This window comes from Ascaphus truei, chromosome 1, assembly GCF_040206685.1.
Source record: "Ascaphus truei isolate aAscTru1 chromosome 1, aAscTru1.hap1, whole genome shotgun sequence".
NCBI lineage: Eukaryota > Metazoa > Chordata > Amphibia > Anura > Ascaphidae > Ascaphus > Ascaphus truei.
The window spans coordinates 405,218,026-405,229,525 of NC_134483.1; the positions used below are offsets into that span (position 1 = coordinate 405,218,026).

Sequence of the window (11,500 nt, forward strand, 5' to 3'; positions counted from 1 at the left end):
TCATGGTGAGCCGTAAAACCTGAATGTATAAACAACCATACAAAAGGCAGCAAAATCATGTAATATTAAGTAGAAACCTGTTCACCAAATGTTGTGGGGGCCACAGTCTATCCACCACTACTAAAAAGTGTTTTGGGTCCTTAAATGTGTCACTGTCATTGTACCCACACATGAGAGAGATTATAGAGACAGATGACAGACATGCATTGCATTGTTTCTCAGTGCACTACACTGCTAAGAAAGTTCAGGCATGGGGGAGGTCATAGACAAAAATGTTTTTTTTTTATGCTTAAGTATCATATATTGGAACAATGGTCCATATTCAATATAGCAGGGGTGCGCAAACTGGGGGGCACGCAATATTTTCTGGAGGGGAGCGCAGTGGTTACAGAGGCCCCGCGCTTCCCGGAAGGCAATAAAATGCCGGTGGAACGCGCGAGGCCTCTGTAAGTTCACTTACCTTTGTGTCGGGTGACGCATAGCCATGGCAACCCGGCGTCAAATAACACGCGTTGCCGTGACGTCGCATGATGCTGGAGCCGAGCCAGGGGCGGCCAGGCAGGGGGAATAGTTTGCGCACGCACCCCTACAATATAGTGAGAAGGTGTAAAAGTAAGTTCACGATGCATTAACCTCAATTCAAGTGAATAGAAGCCACTGGCATTGTTAACTGCATATTACCCCACGTCTTACTTAAGTAGGAGACTATAGTACCAGCATATTAATTACCAGGTAGTTCTCAACAAAGGGTCTGCCACTTTCAAACAAGCACAAAAGGTAAAAAGAATATTACATTGTCTGGACACTGTCGTTGTTTCATGTGTTTATTTGCCTCTGAAAATAGTGCACTCATGCGTGAGAGTGGAGTGTACCTGTGCAATCCCTTGTTCAGCACAGTGACATCACCCAAAAGGGAGTCACCAGATATCAAAACCCTTCCATGTCTCTGCACAACATGTTTACCAACGGAGAAAACAAAATGTATAAAGTATGCTTTGTATTTAAAAATATATATGTAAATTACTCAGATTTTACTTCTTACACATAGTTGCATAGTAGATGAGGTTTAAAAAAAAAAAAAAGACATGCGTCCATCAAGTTCAACCTGTGCTAAATGTAGACGACAAACTTTATCCTATAACCGTACTTAAAGTATATTGATCCAGAGGAAGACGAACAAAAACCCCAGTGACATATCGTCCATCAGAGGGAAAATAAATTCATTCTCGACCCCAAATATTGGCAATCAGATTACTTCCTGGATCAACATCTTTCCCATGTTTACTTATTTGATATATCCCTGAATAAAACTTTCCTTTCTAAATATAAATGTTATTGCTTTATTTTGGACGTATGAGGCACTGTATCTTTTTTTTAACAGAACAGTTGTGATTGTACAGCAGCCCTTCCAAAACCCTCCTCACCATGCAGTCCGTGGAACAAGTGCAAAGTCATTCATGCTGCTGGTTATCATAGTAAAGTAAAGAAAGGGATTCCACTTTTTGGTGTTTATTTATATTTTTCTGGTGTTTTTATTTTATACAACGATAAAAAAAAAAGGTTTAATTTTATTTTTTTAAATGGATACATTTGAATTTGGTGTTTATTAGTGCACTGATGTTGCATTTGCCTCCTTACCTTGGTTGAGCTACTTGAGCCTAATTTCCATTTTCTATCGTTTTGAACCTGAAGTGCAAGATAATCAATCACTGGTGTTATTCAGTTAAAATCAGAATCCTTCACAGTAACAGGTTAGACCCCAAGCAAAAATTAACTGGGCAGACCCTTAAACCAAATGTGCAAAAAACTACCCCTTTATGTAATGTCGCTTTATGTCAGAACTATTTTATATATCTGTAAATATGTATTTATGCAGCAACAATAAAAAAAAATGTCTGAGTATCCCTTGTTCATAACCCTTGAAGTCTTTTTAGTTCTAGAAATAAGGCACTCCAGGCCAAAGACTGACACAACCAGGTTGCAAAATCCCTGCACTAAATATGCTGTGTAGGGCTGTGTATGCAAAGATTCTCAGCATCGACGTACAGAAGGAGTTGTTTAGCGATAACAATATTGTCTGAAGCGGGAGAACTGCCTCATTTCTCATTGCCTCAGGCACAAAAATGAAAGTCACACTGTAATTTCCATGGACTGAAAATGTTTATTTACAGCGCTTCTCACAAACGTAAATACATTTTAGTACTAGAAAGGGGGGCATTCAGGGGGGGGGGGAACAAAATCTTCCTGTTAAACAATACTTCAAGGTGGTGAATCATCCTGAATATTAAACGCTGCTTTAAAAAAAACTGCATGCAGGGGGTACCCCCAACCTAACATTCACCCCAACAGCAATTCCTGAAAATGACAATAATTCCAAGCTCGACTCCTGGCACTGGAATTTAGGGAGTACATCAAAGAGTACACATTTCCACCTCTCCCCTGCTGAGGACATGGTAGTACAGTAAGCTTCTCCCTTTGTGGGACCGCGCGCTCCCAATTACATAGAGACAGCAAAGGGGGGGGCGACAGCTTCCCAGCTCCAGCAAACGTGCACACACCATCTCCCTGGTAATCTGATCACACAAAGGCTATCATCGCAATGAAGCGGAACAGGATGAAGAGAGTTGGGTTAATGGGCTTGTCGTGACGTGTGGCCATGGTCACAACTCACAATACGGTCAGGGGGGTTACGGGGGAGAAAAGCAGAAGCTCAAAAGCAAAAAAAAGGTAAGAATTGCAGCTCTGAAGTGCATTGCCGTGCAAAGCATTGCAGGTCCCTCCAGAGCTTAAACAGACCTTCCCCATGAACAAAAGCAATATGGTTTTTCAGCTTACAGTTAATTCGAAATATATTACAAAAGAGTCATCTTAATTTGGATAAACTAAAACAAATAAAGCGAAGGTTTATTAAATAGATCAGCGATAAAAGCTGAGTAACTTTGGTATTAACCCTTTCGTTACCAGAGGGACAAGGAATAGTGTTAACTGGCCATCCTAGCAGTGAGTTAATTGGTTCATGGCTTGACAGTTCTCAGTCTCTTAAATGATGATGTTGTAGCCGCCTCTTCCCAAGCTGTGTTTGGAGCGGCAGTGCACCTTCTTGGAATGTGTCCTGGGAAAGCGACATGGTTACACCGCCTTCCCCGCAGGAGCGAAAGTCATGGGAGCATTAGAAACACAGCTTGGAAATAGAGCATACTCAGAGCTGCTGGGATGAACTCTGTTCCTTTCTTAATAGCAGCACCTAAAATGTGCAGGGCGCACATGCACAATGTGACATCTGCTCTGGATAGATAACAGGCTAAAATTCTGATACCTGAAATACTTGGAGATATAGAAAAAAGCCACGCTTCCCCACTTCAAAGGCCAGCTTGTTAAGCACTGGCTACTTCTCTAAACTAATCATAACAAAGAAAATAAATTATTATTTCAGTGTGTGTTTAAGGCGTGCAGAGAGTGCCCGACTGAAACACACCATATTCTTATCTGGCAGTGGGTGCTGCAGGCTGCCATCACATGGGCCCCTCTCCCACCTGGCTACTGGTGCAGTACATGGCAGCAACTGGGTTTTTGTCACAAGCAATCTGGCACAAAGACATCATTGGTGATGCTAGAGCGGATGTTTGGGGGAAGGGCAGTTTGCGACCTCATCATTTTCAGATCCCATTCATTAGTTTATATGGATAGTCTTACATAATGATGCCAGTGTATGCGGTGCTGCACACAGAACAACTCAGACATAAAACCCTGACAAGAAAAGCTTATAATCTAATATCAGCTTATGAAGCACAGGAACATAAAGGCCAGTATCGCAAAACGCCAAAAGAGCTGGCAGTGCGTCTCCCCTCAGACTCCAATCAATTCATTTTCAAATCTTTGGTTGCCGACTTACCATTAAAAATTTTTTTTAAATAAATACATTTAGCTTTGTGTTGCACAACTTCTTAAAAACTATCCTGTACCCCAACTCGTACAGTATGCTCAAATTTAACTAGGAGAAACAAAATGTAAAATCCTTTAACGGTGCACACTACATACAGGAGTTTAGCAAGAATCACGGAAGGTGCATCTGAAACCACTGGGAAGTAGGAATGACCATACCGTACCTAACCTACCGTATATGTTCACAAACTGACTGCTTTGGAGTTAAACAATTGAAATAAACATTTTGAATATGCAGAGCTCTTATAGTAAAATTCTGAAATAAGCTGCTTTGTGGCAATTTACCTTCCACTTGCTTCATCAAGCAATAGAAGAAGTGGTCCGCTGGAGCAATAAGAGGAATAACGCAAGGAGGTTCTTCTCAAACAGATCACAATGGTACTTATATTTGCACAATTTGTTACGATTTCACACAGATATTCATTCATCAATTAAGTTACCAGTCATCAGCTGGCGTCAACCATCCAAAAGTGTAACCCAATCTTTTTGTTTAAGATTTTACACAGATGCTCCATATTAACAGAGACTGCTTCACATGTAGACCCCATTGTTCTGTTTTAGATACACCAATGTTGCTTACAGAGACAAATCACTATTCTGGGGGTTTGCAAGTTCCACATGCAAACCTTAAAGATCTATTCAACAAAGCTAAATACCCCGTACCTCAAAGGGGAAGGAATTACAGACCTGTAATGAAGTGCGACCTGTAATGAAGTGCAAAATGTCAAAATATCCATCATACTTACACTTGTACCACACAACAGCACTCACTAAGCAAGGACTATTATTATAACATTACAACTTCTCCTTTCGTGAAGACCCTTCACAAGATTAAAATGTGGAGTAACTGCATACTGTCATAGCAATAGTTACTGACATGTATTACCAGACCCTTGTGGGTGAAGACATTATCAAATTATCTGTGAACATGGGTTTCACGGTGTAAAGGATTCTCTCTATTCCTGGTAATTCTCTCCTGCTACTTTCTTTATTGCGGTAATGGCATATGTGTGGAACATTTCATTCCATAATCCCATGTATATCATCACCAAGGCAACTTTATCATGCTGCTAATGTCCAAAGCTGTCACTTCTGTGGGCAGGTCCAGCTCCTCACCTATTACCCATCCCTTGTCCTCACACATACCCATCCCAGCCCCCTTCCACATGCATACCCATTCGTGCCTCTCACCTGAGCGGGCAGCATCAGCTCTGCATCCTCGGCCTGCCACAGCTCCACCATGCTGGGAACCGGCTCGATCACTAGAGGGGGCAGAAACACAAAAACACAAGAGCCCATTTTATTTGTATCATCTGGCAGATGACTAAAGAGACCAGCATGGCCTGTCTCCATGCCCTCTCATGCACACGATTGAATTCGCTCAGCGGCCCACTACAATATCTATATTAATGCGTTTTTTTAATTTAAAACTCGTCCGGATTGCTTCACCTATTCAGATGCATTATAAAATGCTACGCACGAGGCCGAGCCCACAAATAATATCTGGGGGGGGGGGGGGAATGATCTTGTGCACACAAGGAATTCCCAGGCATTGTTTGCTACCGTGCATGTATGAAAGCACCCAGGGGTTGGGATCCCAGAAGATAACATCCCCTTGACTTCGAGGCTCCATTACCTGGTGGCACCTCATGCCCTGAGTGCCCCATCACCCTGTCCACATTACTTGCATAATCAAGATCCTCCAAGTGTTGGATCAGCTCAAACGTGGCTATGCACAACAACAATGCAGGGTACACGGGCTCCACGAGTTTGCCTTCCACCTGACTGAAAACTCAATGCAACTCCCTAAAAAAAAAAACAGATCCATGTAGCCTCAAAATAGGCCCCTTTCCTTTCCATCCAAGCACAATCCAATCCCGCTGAACAGCGAAGGCCCCTCCGCGCAGCAAAGGTTCAACATCAGGGAGGCGTGCACCGACCTCCCCTGTCTCTATTGTGCATCTTTTTGCATGTGTTGCGTCCCCCTTGCTCGCTCACCTTGCCCCCCTCCTTGTCGGAAGCAGGGTAGGAGGACGTGGAAGACCCCCAGCATGATGTTGACGGCTGTGGCGGTGCAGCAGTGGCTGCCCCTGTGCGGGTGTAGCAGCCCCGCCATGCTGCGATTCCTCGGGCTCTGCGCTCGCTCGGATGTCACACAGCTCGGCAGCAGCAGCAGCAGCAGCAGCCGGGGCGCGCCGTGCACACGTGGGTCCGCGCCTCCCTCTGCCTGCCTGTGAGCGCGCCCCTTTGCACGCTCTGGATCTCTATCCTTGTGTGAACTAGCACACGCGGGCAGTGCTGCCGGTGTACGCGCTGCTCTGTCAGTGCACCCAGAGGGCGGTGCTGCCTTTCCATGGACAAAACAAAGCAGGAATGTGTGGTGCCCACCCTCAAGCATGTAAAAAAAAAAACTCCTCTTCAGCCACCTACAGAAATAGTCATAGGCACCCAGTTGCTATGCAACGTAATACAACACATTTACTAGAGGGGTGCAGTTGCTAAAAATGGATTTATAGTTGGTGTATATGATTATATATGTTTATATGCAGTATGTATATACGACTTTTGTAGTTCTTTGGTACTGACCTAGCCCACTGAGTGCAGAAAAATGACAACATTAAAAACGTTAACTCAGACTTAACCCCTGCACTGACACAGCAAGCATGAAACGTATAATAGTTTAGTGGGGAAATCAATGTATGATGATGGGGCATCCCTAACAACATCACCCTGTGCCTGTGGTAAATAAAGAGTGAGTGTGTGCACGTGCCAGCGCGCGCCGGGGGGGGGGGGGGTGGAACGTTGCGCTTGCAGGGGATCCAAGACAATGACAATGAGACAATCACCCAAGCAGGGGGAGTGACAGCCGCTCCTGAGAATACAGGGGGATGGAGGCAGCTTTACCCAAGCGGTGTAAATGCCTTCATTTCCACTCACGTTACATCAACTGTGGGATATTGATCCAGATATATATATATATATTAGTGTGATTACTATATATACTAGTGTCTTTGTGTGTGTATACATTTTAGTGCGTTAACGTGTGTGTATGGTGTGTGTGTGTGTGTGTGTGTGTGTGTGTGTGTGTGTGTGTGTGTGTGTGTGTGTGTGTGTGTGTGTGTGTGTGTGTGTGTGTGTGTGTGTGTGTGTGTGTGTGTGTGTGTGTGTGTGTGTGTGTGTGTGTTCTGGGGTTAAACAGCTTCAGGTGCTGCATAAATACATCATAAATTGCAGTGGGCACCATGAAAATGTTATGCTAACTTTGTAACTGCATAGGTACATGCCCCCAATGCCCCTACGCGCGCAAAATATACAGGACACCCGGCACTCATGCTTAGAGTTGGTGACGTCATCGCTCTCAAGCATGAGCGCGGTCAGGGCCAGCGGGGACCCAGCCCTAGGCTTGGGCCACGGTGCCTTCGCCAGGGCGGAGGCGTGTGCGGCCGTAACGTCACCCGCTTTGAGCGGGTGCGTTTTTTGAAGTGAAACTTCTTTAGTGGCACCTAGTCCTGATGGGACAAAACTGGAGAGATGGGAGACGAAATGTGAAACAGAAGTGACGTCACGTAATGGACGCCGCTCCCCACACACTGACTGACACACATACACACACACACACTGACTGACACACACACACTGACACACACACTGACTGACACACACATACACACACTGACTGACACACATACACACACACACACTGACACACATACACACACTGACACACTGACTGACACACATACACACACACACACTGACACACATACACACACACACTGACTGACACACACATACACACACTGACTGACACACATACACACACACACTGACTGACACACACATACACACACTGACTGACACACATACACACACACACACACTGACTGACACACACACACACTGACTGACACACATACACACACACACTGACTGACACACACATACACACACTGACTGACACACATACACACACACACTGACTGACACACACATACACACACTGACTGACACACATACACACACACACACACACACACACACACACACACTGACTGATACACACACACTGACTGATATACACACACACAACTGACTGACACACATACACACACACACTGACTGACACACACATACACACACTGACTGACACACATACACACACACACACACACACACACACACTGACTGATACACACACACACACACTGACTGATACACACACACTGACTGATATACACACACACAACTGACTGACACACATACACACACACACTGACTGACACACACATACACACACTGACTGACACACATACACACACACACTGACTGACACACACATACACACACTGACTGACACACATACACACACACACACTGACTGACACACACACACACACTGACTGACACACATACACACACACACTGACTGACACACACATACACACACTGACTGACACACATACACACACACACTGACTGACACACACATACACTCACTGACTGACACACATACACACACACACACTGACTGACACACACACACACACACACTGACTGACACACATACACACACACACACACTGACTGACACACATACACACACACACTGACTGACACACACATACACACACTGACTGACACACATACACACACACACACACACACACACTGACTGATACACACACACACACACATACTGACTGATACACACACACTGACTGATATACACACACACACACACTGACTGACACACATACACACACACACTGACTGACACACACATACACACACACACACTGACTGATACACACACACACACACACTGACTCACATACATACACACACACACACACACACACTGACACATACACACACACTGACTGACACACACACATACACACACACTGACTGACTGACACACATACACACACACACACTGACTGACACACATATACACACGCACACACACTGACTGACACACATACACACACAAACACTCACTGACTGACACACATACACACAAGGAATTCACTGCAAATAGCTAATACAAGGGATGTGTGCCGAGCACGCGCGTTATAAGTCAAATTTATTTGCGTTTTGTCAATGAAATTATATTTTGATTTTTAATTAAAACATCACCAACACAAATACAATTTCTGTGACAAAAGTCAAAGAAGTTTCACTTACTATGCGCGTGCACAGCACACACAGCTTTTTTTGGCCATGGTACGTGCGCCGTCCACGGGTGTGCCAGTGACGTCACAGAGCTCACGTGACCGGCCTGTCACACCAAGAAATCAGTTTGATCTGATTTCTTGTGCAACGCACGCCCCCTCCCGCCTCCGCGCGCACGCCGCATGGACGCAAACACTGCCTTAAGGCAGTCTGTTCGCTCAGTGTGTGGACGTGTCCGCACGATCTGCGGTACCATGGCCCCAGCCTTAGGTTCTATTCCTGTTTTCCAGCCCCAGAACATTTAAAACCATGAATAGCCACTACTACATCAGGCCTTCGCCCTACCGGATATATCACTACCTTATTTTTTGTTCTTAAAAATCATTATGAGAACAGTCTCTCCCTTTATGTTTTTTTTTTTATTAAAACGTGTACCTTTTAAAAATAAATTCCGCCTAGCCATTTCTTTTTAACTAGAGTCTATACGGAATTGGAACTGAGGGGCTCCTCCAACGCTCCACTGTACTATAGATCTGGTGATTTTTCCCCCTTCGCCCCCTTTGAAGCTTCTATTGGACGGAGGTTCAAGTGTCCATAAGGGAACACAAGTAAAGTATCCCGGGAAGCCGGAGGGGGGGATTCCAGATTTAAAAAATAGTGCAATTCATCTTTAGAGGACCCCCTGGTTAGAATTCTGTAAAAGACAATCAATAGCTAAATTGATGGGATCGCCGCTTTAAAATTGTGTGTAAAGAGCTTTGTTTCGAAAGATTGGGTGCCCTGCTAATCATGCACAGTGCAGCCAATTTGTTTCATGCTGTTTCGACTAGGGGGCTTATTCAACAAAGGTCAATGGGATACGATTGGCAACTTCAGGACTTTGAATAAGCCCCTAATAGACCTTAAATTCACTTTAGACTGTTGGGTGACTTTTGGTGCAGTCAACAAATGTAAAAAAAAATGTTGAATTGTCCGCGGGCTTTTGTGTTCTGTTGTATGAAAATATATGGGCCTGAAAAAGAATGATGCATAAAAGAGAATGGATAAGTCTTATTTGATTAACTTTTGAAGACTGTCGAGATTTGGTTAACAACAGGGGGGGGGGGGGGAAAGAAATATCCTTTTAGAAGGTGCATTCCTAAATATAACCAATAAACCGGCAGAGAGATAGATACTATACAAATCATCGTACCGGTAGACGTGTCTCCTGGCACAAATAAACCCTAGTCCTGACGTCTAGCGATGGCCGAACAGATGTGTAATGGGTTAAATATGTTTAGAACAAATACATTGATGTATAGGGTATTTGTAGGATCGCTAAATATTAAATTAAATAAACTTTAATACATCATGTGATAAATTCAATTAAATACACTGAAAGTTTTAAAATCAGTTAAAAAGAGAGGGTGACTAATTAATATATGCGGCTAATTCAAACACTATGAATAGTGGATGTAAATGCTTCTGTGATCCAGGCTACAATGGCTGGATAACAATAGCTATTCTCCCTTGCAATTTGAATTAAATGTGTATATATTGCTGTTTGTTATGAGAGAGCTATTCCAGGCAGGTTCTTTGTAAGCTGCAAAAATCTTCAATGGAGAAATTCTTGATAGCAAGTAGTTTAAGATCACTTTCAAATAGGTGGAGAACAGTTGTTGGAAGATGTAATCTAGTATGGTAATCCAAATTGCAACTAGAAGCAGATTGACAAAATTAACCAACTGGGAGACCTGCCAAGGGTATACATAAAGCAGTCTTAACCTTAGATAATAGCAGACTCATCTTGCTGGTAACACTTTGATGAATCAAAGGTAGGCTGTGTATCCTATAAATGAACAAGGTAGTACATTGTTGGTATAATGAGCAAAGAACTGCAGAAAAGTTGATTAAATCTACCCTTGTTTGGAGATGAACTCCGCATACTAAATCTGATAGGGGTATGAATCAGGCTATCTATATGTAGCATAGGTGATTCTGATTGCCCCTTAGTTATATTGCTGTTAACTTCTATAGTGTAGGTATAGTGACCCATATAGACCCTGAACAGAGATGATGAAGAAATCTTCACACAAGTAATAGCCAGATAGGTGAGGGTATGAATCTGAATGCCTGTACATAGTGCAGCATACGGCATAAGATTCTTATTCCCCCCCTTGCTCTAAACTGCTATGGCATCTTCCTTTGTTGTTTCCTATAGTACTGTAGATATTAGTATACCCGGTCAGAGCAGGAGAAAGAAATCAGTGCCGTGGAGGAGGGCATGGGACCATGTTGTCCTACAGTACCTGCAGCCTGAGGAGGGGCCCTACCGAAGTACCGAGGAGGGGCCGTAATGAAGTTCATAGTAGGGGCCCTGCCGAAGGCCTGAGGAGGGACTCGA

At 43.9% G+C, this 11,500-nt stretch overlaps 1 protein-coding gene across 7 annotated transcripts in view; it reads right to left on the bottom strand.

Moving 5' to 3' along the window:
* Nucleotides 1-6,224, bottom strand: part of TMEM131L (transmembrane 131 like) — a 147,019-nt gene extending 140,795 nt beyond the window's left edge. For 4 of the 7 annotated variants that reach the window (XM_075613116.1, XM_075613112.1, XM_075613108.1 and 1 more), the window contains exons 1-3: nucleotides 5,941-6,221; nucleotides 5,134-5,204; nucleotides 1,639-1,686 (exon numbers count right to left, since the gene is read on the bottom strand). In XM_075613116.1, the coding sequence (XP_075469231.1) occupies nucleotides 1,639-1,686; nucleotides 5,134-5,204; nucleotides 5,941-6,058 (237 nt within the window). In that variant the 5' untranslated portion in view covers nucleotides 6,059-6,221. Of the gene's footprint in view, nucleotides 1-1,638; nucleotides 1,687-5,133; nucleotides 5,205-5,940 lie in introns of all 7 variants that reach the window. The other 3 variants (XM_075613122.1, XM_075613119.1, XM_075613130.1) reach the window with 2 other exon arrangements.
* Between the last annotated feature and the right edge of the window lie 5,276 nt (nucleotides 6,225-11,500).